Below are 26,975 nucleotides of genomic sequence, written 5' to 3' on the forward strand. Positions count from 1 at the left end.
ATTTTTCTGATTTCCTGCATCTATATTTGTGAATACATACAAAAACAATAAATAAAAACTTACATGGGAATGAAAATATAAATTTAAGGAGCCACGGTGTGGTGTGAAAGAGTACTTTATAATTATTGGGTGGTATTTCTCAAGATGAGTGATGGGTACATGAATATTTTCATATTCATTCTCAATATACTTGAATACCTTAAATTCTTTAAAAAAAAAAAAAAAAAGAGAGAGGGGCGCCTGGGTGGCTCAGTGGGTTAAAGCCTCTGCCTTCGGCTCAGGTCATGATCCCAGGGTCCTGGGATCGAGCCCCACGTCGGGGCTCTCTGCTCAGCGGGGAGCCTGCTTCTCCCTCTCTCTCTGCCTGCCTCTCTGCCTACTTGTGATCTCACTCTCTGTCAAATAAATAAATAAAATTTAAAAAAAAAAGAAAAAGAAAGAAAAAAGAAAGAAAAAGGAACCTGGGAAATGTTTTCTAGGCAGAAGTACCAGCTTGAGCAAACGCCCAGACACACAAAACAGCAAAAATACTAATGACTCCTCAATATGCCCTCACCCTCCTAACTCCGCAGTAACTTCCAAAGCCTTGCTTCCCCTCTTCCTACCTCACCCCCTTTTGCCCGGGCTCACCGGCGGCCGAACTTTCCGACCAGATCAGCTCCCTCCCTCTTCGGATAGCCGGGGTACACCCCTCGTCAGGCGGCTTTGCGCACGAAGGTGTGCCTCGCTGCGAAGAGTGCGGGCTCCTGGGGGAAGGCTGGGCGGGGCTCTGGCCTCGGCGGTCCCCGCCAGCAGGGGGCGCTGCAGGGCAGGCGAGGACCTCAGTTCCGCAGCCCTGAGCGGCGGGGGTCCTGAACCCCTGCCAGCGAGCCGGGACTCGTTGCCAGCGGAAACGCACGAGTTCCCAGGCAATAATTGTCCGCCTCGTTTTAATAGGAAAGGGTTGGCCGATAGCGGGGAGAGTGGGAGGAAAATCTTATCATCGTTCCAGGATCCCACTCACAAGATAGGCGTCATTAATGTTTTGTAGCTGTGTATTAAAGGGGCTCAACCCGACAAGTGAAAGCACAAAGGCGATTTCTTTTTTCCCTGCCATTGCCCTTTCGAACGGATTCTGTGGACTCCTGGTTCACTGTTCCCGGATGAAACCTCAGCAGGTCCCCTAGCTTTTCTGAGTTTTCCGTTTATTGTTGGGTGATTAACTTAAGTGCGGGCCTGCGTTACCGCAAAACTTCCCCGGTTCCGGCCACCTCTGGCTGGGACACCTGCTGCCTGGGAAGGAGGCTGGGCGCCCTCGCGCCGCTGGGGCTGCTGCTGCCGCCGCCGCCGCCGCCAGCGCCGCCCCTCCCGGGCCAGCTTCTGGCTCTCCGGGGCCGGTCGGGGAGGAGAAGTCACAGCCTTGGAGGTCACTTGGGCGTGGCAGGTTCCATATGCGGACACTTTCTCTTAGGAGCACTTTGATGGGCTCCTTGGAGACGCACCGCACTATTCAGTGCCGTACCCCTAAAAAGGGGGGAAGTGTCTGCTTACAACCCCTCGGCTTCAGCATTCCTTCCTACACCTGCAACCTCATTTTGCTGGGATCCCCTCACCCCTAAATGCGCACAGTCCTTTTCCAGAAGGCCTACATTCTCCTTTAAGTGGGGTCTGCACGTGCTGCACAGAAAACAGCCCCTTGCCAGGAACCCTTCCATTTGCCAGCTCGCACCAGATTCCAGACCCCAGAACCTCCCTTTCCAAAACTCCCAAAATAGTTCTCTTGAAGCCTCTCTCTCCTGGTTTGAGGTGAGGGGAGGACAGCTTCTTCCAGTCCCTAGTGAGTAGTGGTTTGGAGTTCATACAGAGTGAATGCTCTGACAACTCTCCAAAATATAGTGTCCTCCCACGTTCCTGGAGGATTTAGCTTGCTCCCTGGGGCCAGGAGTAGGGGAGGAGGAGCAGTCTTCGCCCTGCCCTCCCTCCTTCGGAGTACTGCACAGGTGGTCCAGCTGTTTAGGGTTGGCAACTCTGCCAATGTTTCAGCCTTTGCAGCCTCAGCTGAAATTCTGAGGTGACTGGGAAATTCTTTGTGGACACTTTATTTCTTTCCAGGCTTTGCCCCAGAGAAGGGTCTCTAACCTCAGCTCAGAAAAGGCCCCATCAGAGGATCTGCCCAAAACACAAATTCCGATGGTCACTCCCCCCCAGAAAACCTTCAATCTGCAGCAGCTCCCCCAAGGCCAGCTGCATTTCAGCTCCTGGGCTTTACAGATAATTCTCTAACCTCATGCTTTCTCTCTAACCTTTGCCTTTCCTTTCACCAAGAGTTCTATCTCCACTTCTCCACTTAACTGACTCCTTGTGGTTTTTGAAGACCAGACCCAAAATGTCACCTCCTCCAGGAAGACTTCTTTGACTGTGACCCCCTCTACCATGTTTCCACAGGTCTTGTCACAAATAGTGTTTGGTTGTAATTATCTCATTCTATACCTAGCTCCACCCTTGATTCTGAGCTCTTTGAGGACAAAGATGGTATTTGTTTTGTTGAGTGTGTTTACATTTTTTGTATGGAAAAATACCCCCCAAAATTCAAAATTACCCATAATCCCACCACTTTTTTTTGATGTAATGGAAAGGACAAAGAATCTCCCTTCTCCTGCCTGTCCTGCCAAGCCTAACCTCCAGTGACAACCACTTTTAAGAGGTTTATTGTCTTTCCCTGATCTGCATGTGCATGTACACACACACACAATTTAATAATTCTTACTATAAAAAAATAATAATTCTTACTATACTTCTTAGTCCACAATTTCCATTTTCACCGAACAATCTTGAGTATCTTTCCACGTTAGTGCATATGATTCTACCTTATTCTCTTTTTATTGTGTATATATATTTATATATATATAACATAAAATTTGCCATCTTAACCATGTTTAAGTATACAATTTAGTAACATTAATTACATTCACAGTGTTGTGCAACCATCATCAACTTTCAAAACTTTTCAACACCCCAGACAGGACCTCTGTGCCCATTAAGCAATAACTCCTTGTTTTCTACCCCACAACCCCTGGTAACCTCTAATCACCTTTCGGTCTCGATGAATGCTGCATTCTTTTCTAATGTCTGAATATTATTCCACAGACGGAGACATCATCTTTTATTTAACCATTGTCGACTAATGGACATTACATTCAGGGTGTTCCCAATTTTTTGATAATACAAACAATGCTGAAAAAAAAAAATCCTCATGCACAATACATGCGGGAATATTTTGTTAGAAGAAAGTACCAGGAGTGGCTGCTGGAACATAGGGTGTGTGCATTTACAAGTCTAACAGATACCTACCAGCTTTTGCATCAAGTATCTTTAACATGAAGATTCCTGACTCCTATCCTTAGTTATTCTGGTTTAATAAAGATGAATTAGGGCCCAGCAACCTGAGTTGTTATAAACATCCTCTCTGACCATTATGATGTGAAGCCATGCGATGATAAACATGATTGTGGAGCCTAAATCTGCTGCATTCCTGGGGTCCCGCATCCATCCCTGGGCTGCCTGCAGAGAGGGGGTGTCCTCCCAGGGGCAACATAATAAACTCCAGCACCCCTCCCCACATCCCGCTGCCACCATGCCGAGGCTGTCCCAGTGAGTCATCAGACACAGCATGCTGGCCTCCATGATGCCAAAGCCTCCAAGGGAAGCTTGACTGATGGACAGCCCCTCTCCCAACCTGGAAGCCCTGAGTCACACTGGTTTACCAGGCAGCTCCCCACTCAGGGATCGGTTAGCTTTGCCCTTGTGGGAGGCAAACTCACTGCTCCTTCACATCAAGACCTATCAGGGAAAAGGCTGCCTTATTCCCCCCCCCCCCCCGGGGGAAATTATGACTCAGCCAGCAGGAGTGGTGGGTGGAGGACAGAGAGCCACGGAGGGGAAAGAGAAAAGAGACAGAGACAAGGCTGAGTTCCAGGAGGAAGATGAAAAGGTGAGGGAAAACTGTAGAGAGGCAGAGGAAGCAGAGAGAAAAGAGGCAGAGAGAAAGAAGCCCAAGTCAGAGGGAGACACAGAGTGGAGACTGGAGGGAGAAGGAGAAAACAAAAGGAAGGAGAGATGGAAAAGGAAGGGAAAGCGAGAAGAAGGAGAAGCAGGAGAAAGAAAAGAGAACATGGAGCAGGAGGGGGGTGGTGTGTGAGCTGTTTAACTGGTATGTCCAACCAATCAAGAAAAAAATCAGTGCTTCTGCTCCGGATCCCAGGAAGCCACGGGCAGTGAAGGGGACCTACCTGAGTGTCAGGCCCTACCTGCAAAGCCACTCGCATGCTTAGCTTTGGGGTCTGCGGGGTTGACTCTGAACTTGGGGCAAAAACATACTCTGAGGCAACTACACGGTGTGTGCCTGGATGGTGGGCACAGCCTCCCTAATCAGTTGGCAACAAGGATCCTCAAAAAGTGCATATTCCTTGCACAGTTCTTAGATGTAAAGGATGCTTGTTGCAGTGCTATTTACAGTAAAGGAGAAAAAAGAAAGAAGGAAGAGATGAAATGTGGCTTGCTAGATTTAGGATACATTCATACAACACAAAGCCGTGTGGTCATTACAGATGCGAGTCCTGCACTGCCCTTGGGGGATATCCTCACGATCCTGGATGGAAAAAAAAGGGGGGGGCATTTGTGTTCAAATCAATCATTAGAATGGTATGCTTCAGATCTTATTGGCGGATATGTGTGTGATGGGGGTGGCATAACTCCTGCCCCAACTCAGAGGACGTTGACAGCCTTCTAGGAAGTTCCCTTGCTATTTAAGGAGCTGGAACTTGTCACCAGAAGCCCAGGCTGACAGTCCTGCTGGGTTAAGCTGCAGGAAGTTCTGCTCCCACCCCTTACTAGGTGTGCACAGTACCCCCTTCCTTTGGATTAAGGTGTCCTGGGGCTGTGTGAGAAGGTGTGCACCAGCCAGAGCACACACACTGGGGCAGCCAGCCAGTGACTGGGGAGCTGGATGGGGTGCAGATCATTCCTTTCCAGGAACCTAAGGGCAGAGGTCCTGAGTACAAGGCATGGGAGGTGCTCTTCTCAGTGACAGCAAGCAATTGCAAACTAGCCCCCTCTCCGTATCTGGGCTAGAGCTGCTGGCATGCCCTAAAAAAGGGATCAGGGAAGAGTAGGAGGGTATCCAAGCTCTCACTCAGACTGTACCAGAGAGAGGCCTTCAGGGCTTCATGAGCTCTCAGGATGGGGGCGGAGGGGTTTGCCCACCAGAAGCAGGGACCCCAGGACTCAGGAGGTCCCAGGACTTGGGCCACTGCCATTATTACTTCATCTGTGTTACCCTGTCTCTGCTGGGCAGGCTTCTGTCAGAAACTCTGAGATGAGAAGGGTCTCTGGATGAGTTTGTGGGAGTATTGAGGGAGTATTGGGGAACCCTGGGGCAGGAGAGGGTAGCAATGATCTTTTTTAAAATAAACTTTTTATTGACATATAACTTATCCACAGAGGAATGCACGCAAGTAATTTTCACAGAAAGTAAACACACCTGTGTAACCATTTCCAGCTCAAGACAAAACAACAACAACAACAACAACAACAACCATGGCACCGCATCTCAGAAGTCCCCCCTACCTCCATTTGGGTGGCAATGATTGTAAAGAGGGAATCTCCCAGGGCAGGGGAGAAAAGGAAGAAGGAAGGAAAAGACACCGCCTGGGCTGCTGTGTGGTCCTGCAGACTCAGCAGGAGAGGTCCCTGCTTTGTTTGCTTTTGTTTGCACCAGCTTGTGAACAGGCCCCTATGCAGATCTCAGAGACACACCACACACTTGGTCCAGAACCCGCCCTCAGGAATTTGGCAAGCCGATGATTAGCCAAGGGCAGCCCTGCAGAGAAAAGCAAAGTACAGGGTGTTTGCAGGGACTTACAGACCTGATAGGGCCAGGCTGAAAGCAGGAGGCAAACAGGGGAGTGGATGGTTTGCTGGCTGGGCTGGCAGGCTGTGTGCCCAAGAGGGTCTGGGAGTGGCTGGTCCCAGGGAATTGGCCAAAGCGGACACTGTTTGCTCCCTGAAGTTTCTGTTTGTCCAGGAATGATTCACATGAATTCCGCGGATCAGTCCCTCCTCCTCTTCGCCCATTGTGAGCACCTGAGTAGGGCACAGAGCTGTGACACCAGGGAAACCTGCATTTGAACCCCAGCTCTAAGCTGCATGGCTTTGGGAAAGTCGCACTTCCTCTGTGACCTCGGGTTCCTCACCAGCGAAATGGGACAATAACATGTACTTCCTCAGATCGTTAGGAGGAAAAAATGAGATCGTCCATGACTGCGTTGGGCAAGCGCTTCATAAATGTTGGCTCCTTTCCTTTGCCCCTTTTTCGTTTAGCAAATAATCCTTTGGGACCTAGCATGAAACAGGCGACTGTGCCACGCAGGGGAGGAGGGTGGTGAGCAGGACGGATATGGAAACTGGCTGCTTCGTGGAGCTTAGAATCCAACGAGTGGGACACACATTAAATAAATAAGCAAACAAGTACTCGGTCATGAGGGAAAAGCACAGGGCACTATGAAGAAGCATCTCAGAGGGCACCTGCTGGCTCCGTCCGATGAGAAACCAACTCTTGGATTTCAGCTCAGGTTGTGATCTCAGGGCGGTGAGATGGACCGCAGTGTGGGGGCACTCAGTCCAGTCTGCTGGTCCCTCTTCCTCTCACCTCCCCACTACCTCAAATAAATAAATAAATAAATAAAATCTTTAAAAAAAGAGTGATCTCGGTGGTGGCTTCCACTGAGTGGTCAAATGGAGTGGTCCCGGATGGCCTCTTGAGGAAGGTGACATTTAAGCTGAGACGTACAGGGTGAGAATGAAGGCCGCATTTTGGAAATTGGTACCGTGAGGGGCTAAAGGGCACGGGTTAGATCCAGATGGATGTGGGTTCCAAATCCGGGTTCCCCTGCTACTCAGCTGTGAGACTCTGGGTGAGCCCCTTTCCCAGCCGGGGCCTCTGTTTTGTCTTCTGTAAGATGTGGCTGAAAGTGCCTGGTTCACAGACTTGTGAGGACCCACCCAGTCGTGGAGAGGTGTCCTGCGTGGAGCCTGGCGCATGGTGGATACCCAGTAAAATCAGTCCCCTTCCTGTCCCAGCTCACGTGTAACCGTCACGTGACGGCACAGCAACAGTACAGGCACGCGGGAGCGCATGTGTGGCCACATGCATGCACACGCACACTCAAGAACACTCAGAGGCAGGACACAGAGGAGCTCCCTGGAGCTGCATATTTGAGGTGAGTTTAATACCTGCTGTCTTTATAAAGGAGGAGTGGTTCATCCCCTAGGGCTGTTAGCAAAAGGGAGCCTGTAGAGGGGGAGGGAGACGGCAGTTACCAGAACCCCAGAGAATAGCTGTATGGCCTGGGCACCTGAGGAGCTGGGACCTTCAGGCTGAGAGCCCCTGGCTTTCAGGCACTGGGTGGGGAGGGGACAGAGGGAGGAAGGACTCTGACCTTGGCCTCCTCTTACCTTCTGATGTCCCGCTAGGCCTCCCGTGGGACTAACACGCATAGGACCCAGAGGGATGAGAGCCTATGGATGTGAACCCTGAAGATCAGCATCCAGAGTGCAGAGCAGGGAAGGAGGAGGTAAATCTGGAAAAACAAATGGCAGAGATAGAGCACAGGATCCAGACGTTAACATCAAGACGTTGACATTTGCACACGTTAACATCAAGGGCAGGACTTAAACCCAGGTCACAGGATCTGTCCTCTATAGGCCTTGTTTTTGTGTGTGTTTGTTTGTTTTTTTTAAGTTTTACTTTATTTACATGTTTAAGTGATCTCTACACTCAATGTAGGGCTTGAACTCATGCATGTTCCTCCTACTGAGCCAGCTGGACTCCCCATAGACTTGTTTTTAAACAACAACAACAACAACAACAGGGTGTTTCAGTCGGTTAAGTGTCCAATTCTTGGTCTCACCTCAGGTCTTGATCTTGGGGCATGAGTTCAAGCCCCACGTTGGGCTTCATGCTGGGTGTAGAGCCTATTTAATATATTTAAAATAAAATTTAATTTAATTTAAAAAAGAAAAACAAGAAACGCCTCTAGAGAATGTTTGGAAGGAAGAAGGAAGAATGGATGGAAGAAAGGAAAAAGGGGGGAAAGCAGACAGACATCTACACAGTAAGAAATTAAGACAGTATGAAAGAATATATAATGAAAAGTAGTTTTCCACCCATGGCAGACTCCTAGTCCTCTCCTGAGAGGGAAGGATGACCAAGTCTCCTGTATATCCTTTTGGAAATTATCAGTGCAAATGCAGGAGTGCATATATCTATGAGGTCTGCCTCATTTTTTATAGTGGATGTAGAGTATTCTAGAATGTGGATGTACTCTAATTTATTCAACTAGTCCCCAAGTGATGGACATTTAGGCTGCTTCTATTCTAGGCTTTTGCTTCTTTAAACAGTGCTGCAGTGAACATCTTTGCACACACACTTTGCACACACACATCTTTCAACACCTGTGCTCTAGAGGCTGCTCCAAAGAGTGCAAGTGGCACCCCCATAGCTTTAAGGGGTTCATCCCGACATCACTTTCACTAGAAAGAAGCAAGACTCATACTGTTGGAAGGGACCTTAACCATGGTCAAGCCTCGCTAACGACTTCACTGTTATGTGAATGAGGAAACTGAGGCCCCAGGTCTGACAGGAGGCTGGTGGGAGATTTGGACTGGACCCCCATGTGTTCTCAAAGAGGCTGTGGGGGCAAGAGGGTGTGGTTGAGAGTTGGGCAGTGCTGCCTCTGGGCCCTGGCCTGCAGGACAGGGAGTGGCAAACACCATGGGCTCTGGAACCAGGCTCCTGGATTTGATCCTGACTTAGAAAAAATAGCCTTCTAAATTTCTATTTTCTCCCTTGGAAAATTGGGATCATGTTACTCTTCCTTTAGTCTTCCCCACAGGGTTGCAGTGAGATAAAAGAAACAATGCCTACGGAACAGAGGTTTCCTTATATTACCGATTCCCCACTCTGGGCATCTTGGTTCCTGCTCCTTGCATGGGGCATCTTTTGGGTTAAAAGCCCATGAGTTGTTGAACTCAGGGCACACTTGGCCTCAAGCCATGCTCTGTGTCCTTGCAGTCAAGGCCAAGCTGAGCAAATTCTAACCTCTACCCAGAAGCTCTGGCTGCCGCCTCCCTCCAGAGAGGAGCTTGCTGGGTCTGGGCCAGGTCAGAGGGGAGGGGTTCAAATGGATGCCCAGCCAACCTTCCTCCCTATACAGATCTCCAGGAGTAGGCACCTGTGCCTGCCCCGTGCCTGGCACTGCCTGTACATTGCCTCCTGGACTCCTCCTAGACTCCTCCCGGAAACCCCGTAGGGGCATCTCAACTCCCATTTTTGAGGTGAGGGATGTGAGGTTCCCAGAGTTAAAGAGACTTGCTTCTAAGTAAAGAATTCCTTGGACAGAGTTGGAGGGCTTCCCAGGGGGATGGGAGCACACGTCGATTGATTATGAAGTTGGCTCTTGGAGGCACTACTTTTGGGGTTTATAAGTAGCCTTTCCCTCAAGAGGCTGTCTCAGCCAAAGGTCATCAAAAGGGACACCCCCTCTTCTCTCCTGCTGGATCTCCTTTTTCCAGTCCCTCCCCTAACTCAGCATCTCCCTCCGGCCTCAGGGCCTCAGGGCCCCCGGGTGCTCTTCCCTACCCACCCTCCTTCCCCTTCCCCTTCAGACCTCACCCCAGGAAGGCTTCACTGCCCTGGTTCCCATTAAGAAGTCCACCATGATCTGTGTGCTTTCATGATTCTTTGCTCTTTACTCTCAGAGATCTGATCACCTGTGTAATCCAATACTTACGTGTGTGGTTATTGATCAGTCCGTGTCCCTGCTGACAGTGCGCTCCCTGCTCTTGGCTCTTGTCCTCTGGTTCACTACTCTCTTCCCAGGGCCTGGCACTGTGATTGACACATGGTAGACCCTCGGGTCTCTATGTCCTTCCTCTCTAAAAGGGAATAACACTACCTGCTACCAGTGCTCTTCTGGAAGATTAAATGGGACAAAGCTCTCCAAGGTGCCTGGCCCAAAGTCAGGCCAGCTGGGCCCAGCCCTGGACCATTCTCTAAGGATCTGCATCTTTCTCAAGCCGGTGGGGAGCAAAGGGTAGGGAAGAGGGTCCTTGTGGGTTGGCAGGGGTCTCCCCTGCGGTGGATCCCACAAAGGGAGCCTTGTGTGGGACCAGTGGCAGGATGCCTTGTGGGACAGCTGGGCCCAGGGCTGCCAGGCCTGGGCTGTGCTGGGCTGGGCACTTGGCCACAGACAACCGTCTAAGGACCCTTTCATCTGAGTCCCAGCTGCCACTTGGCTGGCTGGCTCAAAGCCCAGCTGCCTGGAGAGGAGAGGGGCTGGCAGCTTTGTCTCAGGAAGAACAAAGAGTGGGAGGAGTGGGAGGAGGGCAGAGGGAAGCAGTGCTTGCTCTTGGAGTGGGGCCAAAGGGAAACAAGATCCAGTCATAGGCAACACCAAGGGGCTGTTTGAATTCTTTTGTTGCCATAGCATCAAACAAGACAGAATTGCAAAGAGCATCTCAGGCCACATCCCAACACCCACCACGTTAGAGTGGAGAATTAAGGGCCAGAGGGGGGCATAGACTTGCCTAAGGTGACACACAAATGGCAGAGCCAGAACTAGAACCCTGGTCTCTTGTCGTCCTGGGCTGAAGGACTCTGAAAGAGCTGCTTCATCCCTGGGAGCCTCGGGACCCTCACATATGAAGGGGGGGCCTCAGAGGTAAAGTGGAGGGGCCGATTCCTCTTTTGAATGGAGGGTCACATGTCCCCCTGGATATAAAAAGAAGATGAGGTCCCGCGCAAATTGTTTTGCAGAGAGAATGAGCTATCGGGAAAGGCATTCTGAACAACAGCGTAAACAAAGGCAGGAAGGCAAGGGAGAGCAGGCTCTGTTTCAGGGCAGCTGTGGCTGGGGAAGAAACAGGAAATGAAGTTAAAATCTCAGGCTTCTTGGACATGTCAGAGGTACCCCTTGTCCCGCGGAGTGTCCAGCCCTCCTTTCTGGGGTAATGACCCTTCAGAACTCAGCGTCCCCGTGGACTCATTCTGGCTCTTGAGGCTGATCAGCCTGCTGGGACAAGATGGACTAGGCAAGGGTAAGTGGGCATGGGGGCTGTACGGAGCCTGTGGGAGGCACTCCACCCAGACCCTTGAGGAGATCACAGCAGCCTCCCCATGCTCAGTCCCATCTGCAGAGTCATAGTGTTCAAGGTACACACTCTACCCAGGATCTTAGCTCCCTTGTGCTGTTATATGCCGCACCCGCACCAGCAACTGTGCAGCATGGCAAGCAAATCGCTTCAATGGCTGCTAGTCCAGGGGTACGTGCCTGAAGTGGCTAAGCCCTCTGGTATTGGGTCGCAGAAGCTCCCAAGAAGCTGTGTTCCACTCCTGGGGACCTGCTGGGCCGCATTCAGCACCTGGGTGCTTCTTATCACCATTGCTTTAGGCTTATTGTTTCTTGGCAATCGCTCTCAAACAACAGAAGTGTTACAAATAAAGACTCTGATCTAGGTCAAGCTTTAATCATTATGCTTAAGAATTCTTCGGGGTCTTTTGGGGAAATTTTAGACGCCTTACAAAAGTTAGAACTAGGAAGACTTACAAGAAATAGGAATAAGAGATCCACACAAAGTGAAACTAAAAGTAAACACGATAAGGATGAAGATTATTGTAAACATTTAGGATTAAAAGTACGTCGGGGAAATCACACATTGCAAGTAAAGATTGGGGGAAAATGGTGGACGCCTGGCACGTATAAAGGTCCTTATAAATTGCAACCCACTAATGCACTACTTCCTTACACAGGAATATATGATTCAAGCCTCACGCGGTGGGTTACTCATAAGGGAAGGAAAGTAAAATATAGTTCCCTGAATAGATGGGAGCAACTTAGGAAAAGTCGACCCCCATGGCGTGCGTTAAGTGACGAAGAAAAATGGCAATTATGTTGGTGGGTAAATCAGTACCTTGCTGTAGGACCGGTTGGCCAAGATTATAAATATGAAATACAATGGGGAAAATGGGACAAAGGTACAATTAATCAATATCCGTTAGGTCGGTTCGCCCCGCGGAAGGGACTAAATAGACAATAGGAAACTAGTCAAAACCGCATGTCTAGCAAGTATAACCTCAGGCTAAAAGGTCATTACGCAATTCTGCTGAATAGATAGTGTTTAGGCTAACTTTAGGCTAATACGTAACTAAATGTTAGGCTATTCTGAGTAAGATAAACATCATATTTGATCCTATGCCAATGTTCCATGTACAATGCATATAAAAACTGATACTCACCGCAATAAATCGCAGCAGCTGATACACGCCTTGAGTGTGCCTCTCTGTTTGTCGCGCCGAATCCACCCCATACCTGCTTATCCGAGGATCTCCCCCGCAGACTCACCGCTGACAGTCCGCAGCAGTTATACCCCAAACATAAACAGTGTGGCTTATAAACAACAAGCATTTCTTTTTCACAGCTCTGGAGGTTAGGAAGTGCAAAATCATGCTGCTGGTAGATTTGGTGTCTGCTGAGAGCCCGCTTCCTGGTTCATAGATGGCCTTCTTCTCATGGTGTCTCCTACAGCAGAAGGAAGGAGCTAGCAAACTGTCTGGGGTCTTTTCTTTATAAAAGCACAAATCCCATGCTTGACCTATTCACTTCCAAAAAGTCCCACTTCCTCATACCATTATATTGGGCTCTAGGTTTCAACATATGAATTTTGGGGGAGCATGAACCAAATTGCTTGTTCAAACTGTATCGACCAGACACAAAGCAAATCTTTATAGTCCCAGAAAGAGAATTTTTGGTGAGAAAGACATGGAGTCAGCTTGACTCTGCCAGTTACTAGCTGTGTGTCCTTTAAGCTGTTCACTTAACCTCTCTGAGCCATAGTTCCCTCATCTGTGGAATAATTCTAACTGGATGGATTTATACATGTTTCTATGTTCAGTGTAGGTACTCAGCACATGATTATTGCCTTTCCGTTTCCCTCCTTCATTTGGCACAGCTGACCCCTCTGCTGGGAAGAGTGTCACAGAGTCCTCTCTCAACAAACCTCTCCCTCCTTCAAGACCCAGCTGCCATGCCACCTCTTCCATGCAGCCTTCCCAGATCTCCCAAATAGAAAAGCTGACTTCTTCCAGGAATGCCCTGTGCTTGTCTTATGTTGTTGTCTTATCTTTTTTCTTCATTTTTCTCTCTTATCCTTTTTCATGCTCACTGCAACTAATGACATAATGCAACGATTAATAAAAAAAATCAGTAGGGACGCCTGGGTGGCTCAGTGAGTTAAAGCCTCTGCCTTCGGCTCAGGTCATGATCCCAGGGTCCTGGGATCGAGCCCCACATTGGGCTCTCTGCTTGGCGGTGGGCCTGCATCCCCCCTCACCCGGCCCGCCTGCCTCTCTGCCTATGTGTGATCGCTGTCAAATAAATAAATAAAATCTTTAACAAAAAATCAATAATCTCCCCTGTCCATTTCTTTCTTTCTTTTTTTAAAAAATTAAGATTTGTCTATTTAGGGGCGCCTGGGTGGCTCAGTGGGTTAAAGCCGCTGCCTTCGGCTCAGGTCATGATCCCAGGTCCTGGGTTCGAGCCCCACATCGGGCTTTCTGCTCAGCAGGGAGCCTGCTTCCTCCTCTCTCTCTGCCTGCCTCTCTGCCTACTTGTGATTTCTCTCTGTCAAATAAATAAATAAAATCTTTAAAAAAAAAAGATTTGTCTATTTATTTGAGAGAGAGGGAGAGGGCTTGCCTGGAGGCATGCATAGGTGGGGGAGGGGCAATGGGTGAGGGAAAAAGAGGATCTCAAGCAGACTCCCTCCTGAGCACAGAGCCTGATGTGGGGGTTGATAACAGGACCATTAGGGGACCTGAGCCAAAAGCCAGAGTCGAATGCTTAACCTACTGAGCCACCCAGGGGCCCCTCCCTTGTCAATTTCTACCACCACCTCACTGATTAACCGATGGTAACATCCAGTGAGCATTATTCTACACCCGTCCCATTATGCTGACATATAAATTTATCTAAGAAGACGTTTCTTGTGTTTGTTTTTAAACAAATGGATTCCCACTGTATACACTGCTCTGATGTTTATTTTTTTAATCACTTAATAAATCATGGGTGAATGAATATAGATCTTCCATTCTCTCTCTCTCTCTTTTTTTTTTTTTGTAGCGAATAAAACCCTTTGTATCCAGGGGCGCCTGGGAGGCTCAGTTGGTTGAGTGACCAACTCTTGGGTTGTGGGATCAAGCCCCATATTGTGCTCTGTGCTTACTGGGGAGTCTGTTTGAAGATTCTTTCCCTCTGCCTCTCCCCCTACTTGCATGCACTCTCTCTCTCTCTAATAAATAAATCTTAAAAAAACCCCAAAAAACGTTGTATCCAGATGTAATTTCCACTGTATAGATTCTATCAGATAACTAAGGATTTGTTTGTTTGTTTTGGACTTTTTTATTAAGTTTTTTATTTTAATTCCTGTATACTTAACATACAGTGTTATAATAGTTTCAGGTGTACAACATAGTGATTGAACAATTCTATACATTACTCAGTGCTCATCATAAATGTACTCTTTAATTCCCATCATCTATGTTACCCATCATCCCACCCACCTCCCCTCTGGTAACCATCAGTTTGTTCTTTAAGATTCTGCTTTTTTATTTCTCTCTCTCTTTTTCCTTTACTCATTTGTTTTCTTTCTTAAATTCCACATATGAGTGAGATTATATGGTATTTGTCTTTCTCTCACTGACTTGTTTCACTTAGCATTACACTCTCCAGCTCTATCCATGTCATTGCAGATGGCAAGATTTCATTCCTTTTTATGGCTGAACAATATTCCATTGTACACATTTTCTTTATCCATTCATCCATAGGTGGACATTTGGGCTGTTTCCATAATTTGGCTATTGTAAATAATGCTGCAATAAACATAGAGGTTCATGTATCCCTTTGAATTAGTGTTTTATATTTTGGGTACCCAGTAGTGCAATTACTGGATCATAGGGTAGTTCTATGTTTAACTCTTTTTTCAAAAAAATATTTTATTTTTAAGTAATCTCCACACCTAACATGGGGCTCCAACTCACAACCCTCAGATCAAGAGTCACATGTTCCACTGACTGAGTTAGCTAGGACCCCCCTATATTTAACTTTTTAGGGTACCTCCATACTCTTCCAGATTGGCTGCACTGGTTTGCATTCCCACCAACGGTGCAGGAGGGTTTCTTTTTCTCCACATCCTTGTCAACACTTGTTGTTTCTTGTGTTGTTGATTTTAGCCATTCCAACAAGTGTGAGGTGATATCTTGTGGTTTTGATATGCATTTCCCTGATGGTAAGTGATGATGAACAACATCTTTTTATGTGTCTGTTGGCCATCTGAATGTCTTTGGGGAAATGTCTGTTCATGTCTTCTGTCCACTTTTTAATTGTTTATTAAATTTAATTATTTAATTGTTATTTGTTTTTTTGGAGGTATTGAGTTGTATCAGTTTTTAAAAATTTTTTATTTTTTTATTAACATATAATGTATTATTAGCCCCAGGGGTACAGGTCTGTGAATCATCAGGTTTACACACTTCACAGCACTCACCATAGCACATACCTTCCCCAATGTCCATAACCCAACCACCCTCTCCCTCCCCCCGACTCCTGGGAACCCTCAGTTTGTTTTGTAAGATTAAGAGTCTCTTATGGTTTGTCTTCCTCCCAATCCTATCTTGTTTCATTTATTCCTTTTCTACCCCCCAAACTCCCCATGTTGCCTCTCAACTTCCTCATATCAGGGAGATCATATGATAATTGTCTCTCTCTGATCTCTCTATTTCGCTCAGCATAATACCCTCTAGTTCCATCAATGTCGTCGCAAATGGCAAGATTTTATTTCTTTTGATGGCTGCATAGTATTCCATTGTATATATATACACCACATCTTCTGTATCCATTCATCTGTTGATGGACATCTAGGTTCTTTCCATAGTTTGGCTATTGTGGACATTGCTGCTATAAACATTCGGGTGCACGTGCCCCTTTGGATAACTACATTTGTATCTTTAGGGTAAATACCCAGTAGTGTGATTGCTGGGTTGTAGGGTAGCTCTATTTTTGAGTTGTATCAGTTTTTATGTATTTTGGATACTAACCCTTTATTGGTTATGTCATATCTTGTCTCATTCAGTAGCTTGTCTTTTAGTTTTTTTGTTGATTGTTTCCTTTGCTGTTCAGCTTTTAATTTTGATGTAGTCCCAATAGTTCATTTTTGCTTTTGTATCCCTTGCCTCAGGAGACATATCTAGAAAAATGTTGCGACATCTGCTGTCAGAGAAATCAGTATCTGTGCTCTCTTCAAGGATGTTTACAGTTTCAGGTCTCTATTTTGGTCTTCAATCCATTTTGAGTTTTTGTTTATGGTGTAAGAAAGTGATCCATTTTCACTTTTTTGCCTGTGGCTGTCCAGTTTTCCCGACACCATTTGTTGAAGAAACTGTTTCCCATTGCATATTCTTTCCTCTTTTGTTGAAGATTAATTGACCATACAATTATAGGTTTATTTCTGGGCTTTCTATTCTGTTCCAAGATCTATCTCATTCCTTTTCATAGTTGCATAGTATTCTAAGGCATCAACAAATCAAAAATCATGGTGTATTTAATGATACCTCTAAGTTTCTCATTTTTGTCATCACAAACAAAACAGTGATAAACATATTTGTTCATATCCTTTGAGAGCAGTGATTTCTTTTTTTTTCCTCTCTCTCTCTTTTTTTTTAACAGTGTTTGTATTTCAATTGGCAAGACTCTCAAAAGTGGGACTATTGGATCAAATGGTACCTGCATTATTTTATTTTAGTAGATATGACCATATTATTTTCTTAAAAGATCACAGCAGTTCACATTCCAATATGCAAAGTTGGAGGTGCTGTTTTCCTGTATCCTTACCACCTCTAGCATATTGTTATTCTTCTCAACATTTGCCAAAATGATGGAATAAACACAGCACAGTATTGCTCTTGGATTGCATTTTCTCAACCCCTGCTCAATTACAGTAACCTCAGTTCAGTTATTTTATTTTTTATTTCTGGAAGGTCTATTTGACTTTTTTCAAATCTGCCTGGTAATTTTTGATCATATCTTCTTGGTCTTTGCTCATGTTCTACATAACCCTTATATTTATTTAAGCACATTAAACACTTATTTTATATTCTGTATCCAGTAATCTCAATATCTGAATTGCTTGTGGATCTGCTGACTCTTGCTCATGGTATCTCGTTTCCTTTTGTATTTCAGGATTTCATATTGTGAGCTTGCATTTACTGGACTGTGTGGGTTCTTTCAAGTTTGGTGCGACCATGGACTTTCCTCCAGGAAGGGTTTTCATTTTCTTTGTCAGGCATCTGAGGAAACTACCAACCTAGGTCCATTTAAATTAAATTCCTAGCTGATGTTGCTGTTTTTGATCATTTAAGAAAGTGAATATTTGGGGTGCTTGGATGGCTCAGTCAGTTGAGTGTCTGCCTTTGGCTCAGGTCATGATCTCACGGTGCTGGGATTGAGCCCCATGTTAGGCTCTTTGCTTAGTGGGGAGTCTGCTCCTCCCTCCCCCATCATGCCTTCTCTCCCTATCTTTCTCTGTCTCAAATAAATGAATAAAATCTTAAAAAAAAAAAATAAAGTGAATCTTCGGGTCCCAGATCCATTTAAGCTCTAGCCTATAGTCAGACCTTTTCAGGAAGTTTTTTCTCCACCCAGAACCAAGGAATAAGACAAGCACAGCATTCCCCTTTGAGTGGAGGATTGTTTTATAATTTACCTTTTTGTATTCCTTGATTCAATGTCCTACTCTGTGAGTGGCCCAGACTTTGTCTCCTACTTTCTCTCTCTTTTTTTTTGGGGGGGGGGGGGGGGGCCTTTGCATTATGCACTTCACAAGTACTGCATTTTTTACAAACTGAAGTTTTGTGGCAACCCTACATCAAGCAAGTCTATCAGCACCATTTTTCTTTCTTCCTTCCTTTCTTTTTTTTTTCCAAAAAGATCACCAAGCCAAACATTTGGCCATATTTTTATATACTATGTATACTATAAACATATAGTAGTTACAAAAAACATTTTTTAAAAATTTAACTGTCAAGAAAGTGTATAGTGTTAAATTTTCTGTTCCAAGATCCCATCCAGAATTCCACATTACATTATATTTAGTTGTTATGTTTCCTTAGACTACTGTTGGTCATGACAGCTTCTCAGATTTTCCTTGTTTTATTTATTTATAATTATTTATTTATTTATTTATTTGACAGAGAGAGAGAGAGAGAGAGAGAGAGCACAAGCTGGGGGAGCAGGAGAGGAAGAAGCAGGCTTCCTGCTGAAAAGGGAGCCCAACATGGGTCTAGATCCCAGGACCCTGGGATCATGACCCCAGCTGAAAGCAGACTCCCAACTGACTGAACCGCTCAGGTGCCCCCAGATTTTCCTTGTTTTAATGACTCCAACAGTTTGGAGGATTATTAGTCAGGTATATTGAGGAAAGTCATTCTATTGGAATTTGTTAGATGTTTTTCTCATGATTAGATTGGGATTATGGGTTTTGGGTAGAAGATCACAGAGGTAAAGTGCCATTTTCATCACAACATTCCAAGGGTATTTACTATCATCTTGATGTTGACCTTGATTACCTGGCTGAGGTAAGGTTTGTCAAGTTTTTGTTTCTGATACCTCCCCCCCCCCCCCCCCCCCCCCCCCCCCCCCCCCGCTTCCTTTCCATGCTGTCCTCTTTGGAAGAAAGTCACTATGCATGACCGTACTTTAGGAGTGAGGAATTATGCTCCCCCTCTTAGGGTTATGTTTTAACAAGCAAAATAACCCACACGACAGGTATCTTAGCTCTTTGCATCAGTGGTCATGCCTTGAACTTTTAGCAGCTGATGCTAAGTGGAAACATATTCTGCACTGGCCACCCTATCTTTTGGAGCCTCACTTTCCTCATTTGTAAAGTGAGGGTTATTGATCCTTCACCCCTAGAACTGTAGAGAGTAGAAAGTCTCCTGCTGTCGGTGTCAATTACCTCTGCCTCGGGCTTTTGGCTGTCTGGGAGCCCCCTCCGAGAGAGGGTCAGTGATGACCTAAGGTCTCACCACATGCTTGGCAGAGCCAAAGTCAACCCCGGGCTCTAACCACACCCTGGGTCCACTTTGCCCCACCCGGGGGCGTGGAGCAAAGGTGTACTTCCGCCAGCCAGCCGTAGGTACCTCACACGTGACGGGGCTGGGTGCCCAGCCACCTGCAGGACCAGAATGATGAGTCTGAGCTCGGGACCCCGCTCCCTGCGGCCCAGCCAGGCCTCCCCCTCCACCGGCCCGTCAGCGGTGAGTGCGCAGCCGCGAGGGCGGCTCAGTCCTTGTGCTTCTGCCTTCTTTCACTCCTTTCAGTGTCCGTATGTCCTTTCCTCAGGGTCTGAGTCCCTTAGCTTCTGGCGCGTCCCTGGCTGAGCGCTCTCCTCCCCTAGCTCGTTCTGGCTTTGATCTCTCCTTCTGCCCACCCGTGCCCGTTCCCTGCCTGGGCTCGGTCCAGCCTCTCCTCCTTGCCCTCTTTCCTGCCTGGCCGCTTTGATCTCCCCCTCTCTGTTTAGTCTTTGTGTCAGCTGTTTTCTTTGTGTCTCCCCTCAGTCCCTGGGCTTGTCCTAGTCCACCGCTCTTCCGCTGCCCCTCCTCCTCCCGTGTAGGAGAGCAGAAGACCCGACGGAAGGCTGCGGGGCTCTCATTCCCTCACCACCACACCCAGCCTGCCCCTCTGGCAGGGTCCTGAGTCGCCTGCCTGCCTTCCTCCTCCCACGGCTTGGTTGAGGGGAGTTTGCGGGGAGAATCCGGAAAAGACCCAATGCATTCCAGGAGCAGAACATTCTAATCTGTCCTGGGCTGGGTGCCCTCCGGAAGACTCGTAGGAAAGCAGAGCAGATCCAGCAGGGGGAGATGGTGGCTCTTTCCCCTAGGGCAGTGATAATGTCATTGTCACCTGCTCCGTGGCAGGGCCGCCCTAGGGGCTCAGTATATGTCTGAACGAATTACTGAGCAAGAGAGGGAGCCAGCAGGGAGCGTGATGCCAGGTGGGGACAGACTGGCTTTTATCAGAATACCAGGCGTTCCTGTAATCAGTGTATCAGGTAAGCTCCAGCTTAATAAATGAACATTTACTGAGCATCCTGGTGTGCTGGGCCCTGCAGTAGGTATTGGTAATACAGAGAGGAATGAGGGATAGTCATCCCTTAGGAATCTCATGGTCTAGCGGGGGATATGGATGAACAAATGGAATTACAGGGCCCTGTAGAATCACAAGGAGACAAGCCATCTAGAAAGATTTCTGGAGGAATTAACTTGAAGGATGAGTGGCCTAAGCGAAGCGAGTGTGGGCAGCAAATGAGTCAAGTCCTGGAGGCATGGGGGACCAGCCTGCTCTGGATGGGTGGGGGCAGAGTGTTTCTGGTAGTTGATTTTGCCAGGGCTGCAAAGGGCCTCGTAAACCTTATTAAAGGGTCTAGAGTTTATCTGGAAAGGGATGCAAAGTGCCTGAAGTGTTTAATGCAGGGTGTGAGCAGATCAGATTTGCACTTCAGAAGAATGACTCTGGCTTCAAAGCAGAGATTGGATTGGGGAAGGGGCATGGGGCCATGGAATTGACCAGAACTGAGAATCACCAGGACTTGATTATGATTACCTAGGTGGGAGGAGGTTGAGAATAGGAGCAGATTGCAAAATTACAACCTGGATTTCGGGCTCGGGATGACTGAGACAGGGAACAATGGAAAAGGTCAGGGTTGTGGGGTGGGGAGAGATATAGTGGGGCTTGGGAGACATAGGAATGGCGATGCCTCTCTATTGACTCTACTAAGGGTGACCTCAGGAAATGTCTGGATGTTTGTCAGGGGGTTTGCAGGTGTGTAGTAACCCTTTAGACTGCAACTGGGTGAGAGCTAGGTCTGTCTGATTCTCCCCTGTGCCCTGAGGGCCAGCACTGGCCTGACCCCCAGCAAGGGCTCCTAACGATCATGTTTCCCCAGCCCATGCACACAGGGCCCGAGACAGGCTTTCCTACCCAGGAATGTTTCAGCAGGGTGACTGGGGGGTAGAAAAGGTGAGGAAGAGCTGCCACAAAAATGGGTCGGTGGTCAGAAGAGGGGTGGAAAAGAAGTCTTTATTGGCTAGAAACATACTGTAGTATTTGTGGATGAGGAAGGAGGTCTGGGGTTGCCAAAGAAATTGGAAGATTTTGGGAAAAAAAGGAGGGGACAGAGAGATAGAATTAAGGAGTCTGGGAATACAGCTGAGGTCTTATTTGGTAAACAAAGAAATGGGCCTGAAGGTATCAGGGCAGGAAGCATTTTGTGAGCTTCAGAAACAACATTTGAAGTGATTGGATTCATGAGACTTTCAGAGCTGGAGAGACAGAGTCCACCTTGTGCTTTTTGGCTCCCCCTTTTTTTTTTTTTTTTTTAAAGATTTTATTTATTTATTTGACAGAGAGATCACAAGCAGGCAGAGAGGCAGGCAGAGAGAGGAGGAAGCAGGCTCCCTGCTGAGCAGAGAGCCCGATGCGGGGCTCGATCCCAGGACTCCGAGATCATGACCTGAGCCGAAGGCAGCGGCTTAACCCACTGAGCCACCCAGGCGCCCCTGGCTCCCTTTTTCATAGAGCTTTAGGCCCACTGAAGAAAGTGAGCTCGGCAGACACATCATTACTTATTGGCAGGGGTGGGACTGGTGTTGGAAGGTGTAGAACACCCATCCATGTACTGGAGTTACACTGATAAGGGTTTGATTGCAGCTCTGACTTCACTTCCTAGCCATGTTACCCATCTTTCTGAGCTTTCCTCGACTGCAATATATGGACCTTAAGAGCACCTGTGAGCTTTCGGGGCATAGGCGTGAAGAGAGTTCATCAATCTATCAAGGATTGAAGTCTGCAACTTTGCGTTTAACTGCCCGCTTCACAGAGCCAGCTCAGGGTTAACCAAACAGCCTTGCCAAGGGGCCGTGAGATTTAGGGGAGAAAGAGGAAGTCACAGGTTCTCAGTTTATTTTTCTCAAGGCAGGCCCGCAGGCTGTATTGTTTGGCTGCTGTCAGAATGCATCCTCTTGGTCTCCCTTCTCTACTCCAGCCCGCAGAACTGTCCACCCCCAGCTGTTGCCATGGCAACTTAGCTCTCCCCACCCCCCCAGCTGTTTGGCTGCCCCTGGCTCTCTTTATTCCAGTACTTTAACCTTAGAGGTAGAGCCCACACTCAAGTTGAGAATGAAGTCACACCTAAATGAGAACCCAGGGCATGTCTAAACCCTGTCACTACTCCTGGCTCTGCAGTGACCTGTGGCTGAATCTCCAGGATGGAAATGCAGCCTTCCCTCTGATGCCACCCTGATCTTTTCTGTGGCTGCAGCCATCACACTTACTTGGAAACCCTCCTTGACAACCTCCAGCACACACCAATCCACACAGAGAGCCTTTGAGTCCCCTCTGGGCGCCTGCGCATTTAAGCCCTCTGTTTTCCTCTTTCCTCTGTGAGCTCTGTGAGAGCAGGGGGCAGGGACCGTGTCCTCTTCCTCTGCTCAGGAGGAGGCTTGAATGTAATAGGCCCTCTATGTTTTTTGGAATGAATGAGTAACTAAGGGAATGAAGAGTGGAGGTTTTAAAGGTTGAAAACTGGCTGATGTAATGACCAAGAGCACATGCTTCGGGGTAATGTGGCCCCGAGTTTAAGTTCTGACATCATCACTTAATAGCTGGTTGCTTTTAGGCAATTTACTTCAGCTCCTTAATCCTCCGTTTCTTCGCCTGTAAAATGAGGATTTAATTCATTCTTCATAGGATTGCTGTGAGAATTGAATTAGAGGTTGAATGTAAAGCGCTCTGGACAGTTACTAGACTAGGAGGAAAGAGACTGTCCCACTTGCTCCTCAGTGTTCCAGTACCTGGCACACGTGTATTTTATGGATGGAGTGAGTCAATTTTATTTATTTATTTATTTATTTATTTATTTATTTATTAAGATTTTATTTATTTATTTGACAGACAGAGATCACAAGTAGGCCGAGAGGCAGGCAGAGAGAGAGAGAGGGAAGCAGGCTCCCCGCTGAGCAGAGAGTCCGATGTGGGGCTCAATCCCAGGACCCTGGGATCATGACCTGAGCTGAAGGCAGAGGCTTTAACCCACGCACTGAGCACCCAGGCGCCCGGAGTGAGTCAATTTTAGATAACCAAAGTTATTCAGGAAGTTGGTTTATAAAGCTAACAACTAGTGTATCACCTCACATGTAATAATCTTCTGGTATTTTTGTTAGGTCTGCTGGCAGCACTCAGTGTTCCCCAAATGCAACCTGACTCTCTGTCCGTTCCCATGTCCCCCTCGCACTGGCCTGTGGGCATCTCCAGGCGGGCACCATGTGGGTCTTCACCACATCCTTAGTGCTCAGCTCAAGGTGCGGCAGAGAGAAGAGGCCTCTAAAAATTCTGCAGGCCGGCTAACCCTAACTTCCATTGCCACCACACTGTACAGTTTATGAGGCAGTTTTATACCCATTGTTCCTGGTGTTACTGACCTTTTCAGCACCAAGGATATTCCTGTTATTTAATACCCACCAGCCCATATTTTGAAAGATGTCTATCATGCAAATTTCCTTAATTAATGAATCTAAGTCATGCCAGCTGCTAATCAGAACTTCTGGCCTATATTAAACAAGAACTTGTATCCCCAACTCGCACCACCTGTTATGGACACACAGTAAGTAAGTACCCAAGAAATGCCCAAATGCTTCCCAAATGAACACACCTATGGCTTCTTAGCCTCTCTGAAGTCGGAACACCCCCCCCCCCACCACCACCTTTTAACTATATCTTAGGTCTGAGCTTCCTGCCTTGGGAACTTCTGACTTCACAACAGCTCCATATTTCCATTTTATAAATGAAGAAACAAGCATAAGGAGGAAAAAAGCTCTGCCAAAGGCCACAGGCTTTGCAAGTGTTGTCACTGGGACTTGCTTCCATAGCAGCCTCCTGGACTGATATTCTATAATATTCTATGGATGAAAATAAGCCATAAACTCCCTAGAGGTGACACTACCATTCCACTCTGCCTTCTTGTGCCCTCAGGGATCTCCTGTCCTGGAGCTTAACGTCGGAGGCGAGTTGTACACCACCACCGTGGGCACCCTGAGAAAGCTCCCGGGTTCAAAGCTGGCAGAGATGTTCTCCAGCTCCGCTAAGGCCTACACGGATGCAGAGGGCCGCTTCTTCATCGATCGCCCTGGCACCTATTTCGGACCCATCCTGGACTACCTGCGCAGCGAGCGGCTGCCCACACACCACATCCTGGAGGTGTACCGCGAGGCGCAGTTTTACGAAATCAAGCCTCTGGTCAAGCTCTTGGAGGACACGCCGCAGATCTTCGGTGAGCAGGTGGCCCGGAGGCAGTTCTTGCTGCGGGTGCCGGGCTACAGCGAGAACCTGGAGCTCATGGTGCGCCTGGCGCGCGCCGAGGCGGTGGCGGCTCGCAGCTCCGCGGTGCTGGTGTGCGCGGTGCGCACTGAAGAAGAGGCGGTGCTCTGCGCAGATGCCCTGCGGGTCCTGGAGGCCAAAAAGAGGTCGGTGGTCAAGTTCGGCCCCTGGAAGGCGGCCCCGCAGGTCAAGGACCTCCTCGACTGCGTGAAGATGGACATTACGGCCCAGGGGTACCAGGTACACTATGAACAGTTCTCAGAGAGGACGTTAAGGGCCAAGCACTTCGGTTACTTTTACACATTCGTCTTCATCTGGTGGTGATCCCCGGCGGGTGGGGGCGCGGGGACAGTTTGTTTCGGGTTCTGGTGCGACTTATGAAATTAAAAGTTGCCTTCAAAATTCTTCTTACTTTAATTAAAAAAAAAAATCAAACAACTCCCCCTCACCCCCGGATAATTATTTCCCTGTTGAGGACTTTCTACTCATTGCAGCTGATTCCACTGTACTTGCCTAGTAAGGTGCAGCTGCCGCCTCTTTAAAGCCTCCCCTACTTGACGGATCCTTCCCTTCAAGTCCAAATGGCAAGGCTGAGATGAGTTGGAATGTTTCAACAATACTTTGACTGGAGATGGCGGATGATAACAGGAAGGTAACAGAGTACCATGAATCTAGATAAAATGATCTGAAAATGTAGTCTACCCAGGCTCGGCGCGTGGTCCAATCCTCTCCCCCTGTTAATAATATGCCTTAATGAGGAAGATGCCAAGTTCATACCTGTAGTAGATGCCACTCAGATCTCCTTTCCCAGGTGCTGTGAGTGTTGACTTCTAAAGCCTCACAGCTGTCTTTTTCTCTAGGACAGTGATTTTCAAAGTATGGTCCCTGGACCAGCAGCATCAGCAATACATGGAAACTTCTTAGAAATACAAATTCTCAGACCTATCGAATCAGACATTCTGATAGTTGACCCAACAGTCTGTTTTAATAAGCCCCCCCCCCAAGTTGATTCTGATGTACCCTAACTTCAAGACCTGCTCTAGAAAAGAATTGCCATCTTGCTTGTAGGGAGGTATGGAAGACTGAGCCCTCACCTCAAGGAGGAATCAACTCTGGTGCAGCTTGTGTTCTGGTGCTCCTTGTGGGATCAGGCTGGAGTCAGTCTTCATCTGACACCATATTTTTACTCAGCATTCTATCTCTGCTGTATACCCTACTTTTCTGACTCTCCATCCCCTGAGAGCACATCCTCAATAAACCACTGGCACAAGAGTCTCTGTTTCAGGTTCTGCTTCTGAACCAAAGACAGTAATAATGCAACTCTAAGGAGGACACAGTAGACATCATCCTTCTCTAAGTCCAGGTCTGGGATAGATGGTCCCTTCCCCATCCTGCCCAGTAGGGTGACCAGCCGTCCTCATTTCCCTGGGACTGAAGATCAAGGTTAATATCCAAGGTTTGAGGCATTATCGCTGTCAGGGAGTTTCAGATTTAAACACAGAATTGCTCAGAACAGTCATTTCCAATGAGCATAATAATTCAATAACCACATCTCCTTGTATATTTTTTATTTTCAAAACATTTTTCATGTTTTCCTTTTAGTATTTAATATGGCCCACAATTTTAAGTGAAAAAAATCCTGAATGTCTATTTGACCTTTTTATCATGAACCAATTCAACATTATTTATCAAGAACCTGAAAAAAAGTTTATACTCTTTGATCAGTAATCACATTTATGAGATTAGATTACCAGGAGACACTCTGTTCTGTAAGATCTAAATAGGATTGCTTAAAATCTCAATTTTGCAAATTATGTAAAGGTCTGCATCCTCCTCAAGATTTCTGTACATTCTCAGATGGCTTGTTGTCTTCTGGTCAATCCTGGTTCTTTGCTCCTGCTGGATTCATGGATCATCTAGATGTCTTGAGCTTGTTAACCGCTGTTCTACACAATGCTCACCCAGACGGAACACACACATATTTTTCCTAATTTTTACAAATGCTACTCCCATGAGCTATTTGTGCACATAGCTGACTGTGGCAAGTATAGGCACATAAAGGAGAGAGAGTTTACCAGACAGAAATGCAAATAACTTCAAATTGAGGACTGGTCTCATCTCTTCTTAAAGTCACCCCCATCACTAGGGGCTTTTCCCTAGCAGATTGTATTTGTTTCCTATTCTTTCTTCCCTCCCTGTTCTTGCCATGCTTCTCTATAGGTGGGAGTAATCCTCCCACCCCAGTGACTTCATGCTTGGCTTCATGACTTAATCTGGCCAATGGGATATGCAGCAAAGTGACTGCGCCAGTTCTAAACTCAGGCTTTAAAGGCATGCCAAGTTTCCATCAGCCCTCTTGTGCTCTTGTCATTTGCCAGGAGAAGACCACATTCTGGTTATCTACCTCTTTTATTGCTTTGGCTTTAACCTGCAGGCAAGCCCTTAGGATCTGACCTT

General features: G+C 47.2%; 1 protein-coding gene and 1 long non-coding RNA gene across 3 annotated transcripts; both read left to right on the forward strand.

The window, feature by feature from the left end:
- The first annotated feature begins 7,120 nt into the window (after positions 1 to 7,120).
- KCTD14 (potassium channel tetramerization domain containing 14) lies at positions 7,121 to 25,349 on the forward strand. Of its 2 annotated transcripts, XM_047693646.1 has the most exons (3): positions 7,121 to 7,256; positions 7,510 to 7,610; positions 24,174 to 25,349. In XM_047693646.1, the coding sequence occupies exons 2-3, from the start codon at positions 7,557 to 7,559 to the stop codon at positions 24,840 to 24,842; spliced, it is 723 nt and encodes a 240-aa protein (XP_047549602.1). In that variant the 5' UTR covers positions 7,121 to 7,256; positions 7,510 to 7,556; the 3' UTR covers positions 24,843 to 25,349. The 2 variants fall into 2 exon arrangements, with proteins under 2 accessions (XP_047549602.1, XP_047549601.1); XM_047693645.1 differs by lacking the exons at positions 7,121 to 7,256; positions 7,510 to 7,610 and adding an exon at positions 19,258 to 19,402 and having other exon boundaries at positions 24,174 to 25,346.
- LOC125079920 (uncharacterized) lies at positions 10,640 to 13,475 on the forward strand. The gene is made up of 2 exons (XR_007121168.1): positions 10,640 to 11,133; positions 13,045 to 13,475. It is a non-coding gene; the product is annotated as an uncharacterized LOC125079920 (long non-coding RNA).
- Positions 25,350 to 26,975: the final 1,626 nt, after the last annotated feature.

This window comes from Lutra lutra, chromosome 10 (genome assembly GCF_902655055.1).
Source record: "Lutra lutra chromosome 10, mLutLut1.2, whole genome shotgun sequence".
In the NCBI taxonomy this organism is placed as follows: Eukaryota; Metazoa; Chordata; class Mammalia; order Carnivora; family Mustelidae; genus Lutra; species Lutra lutra.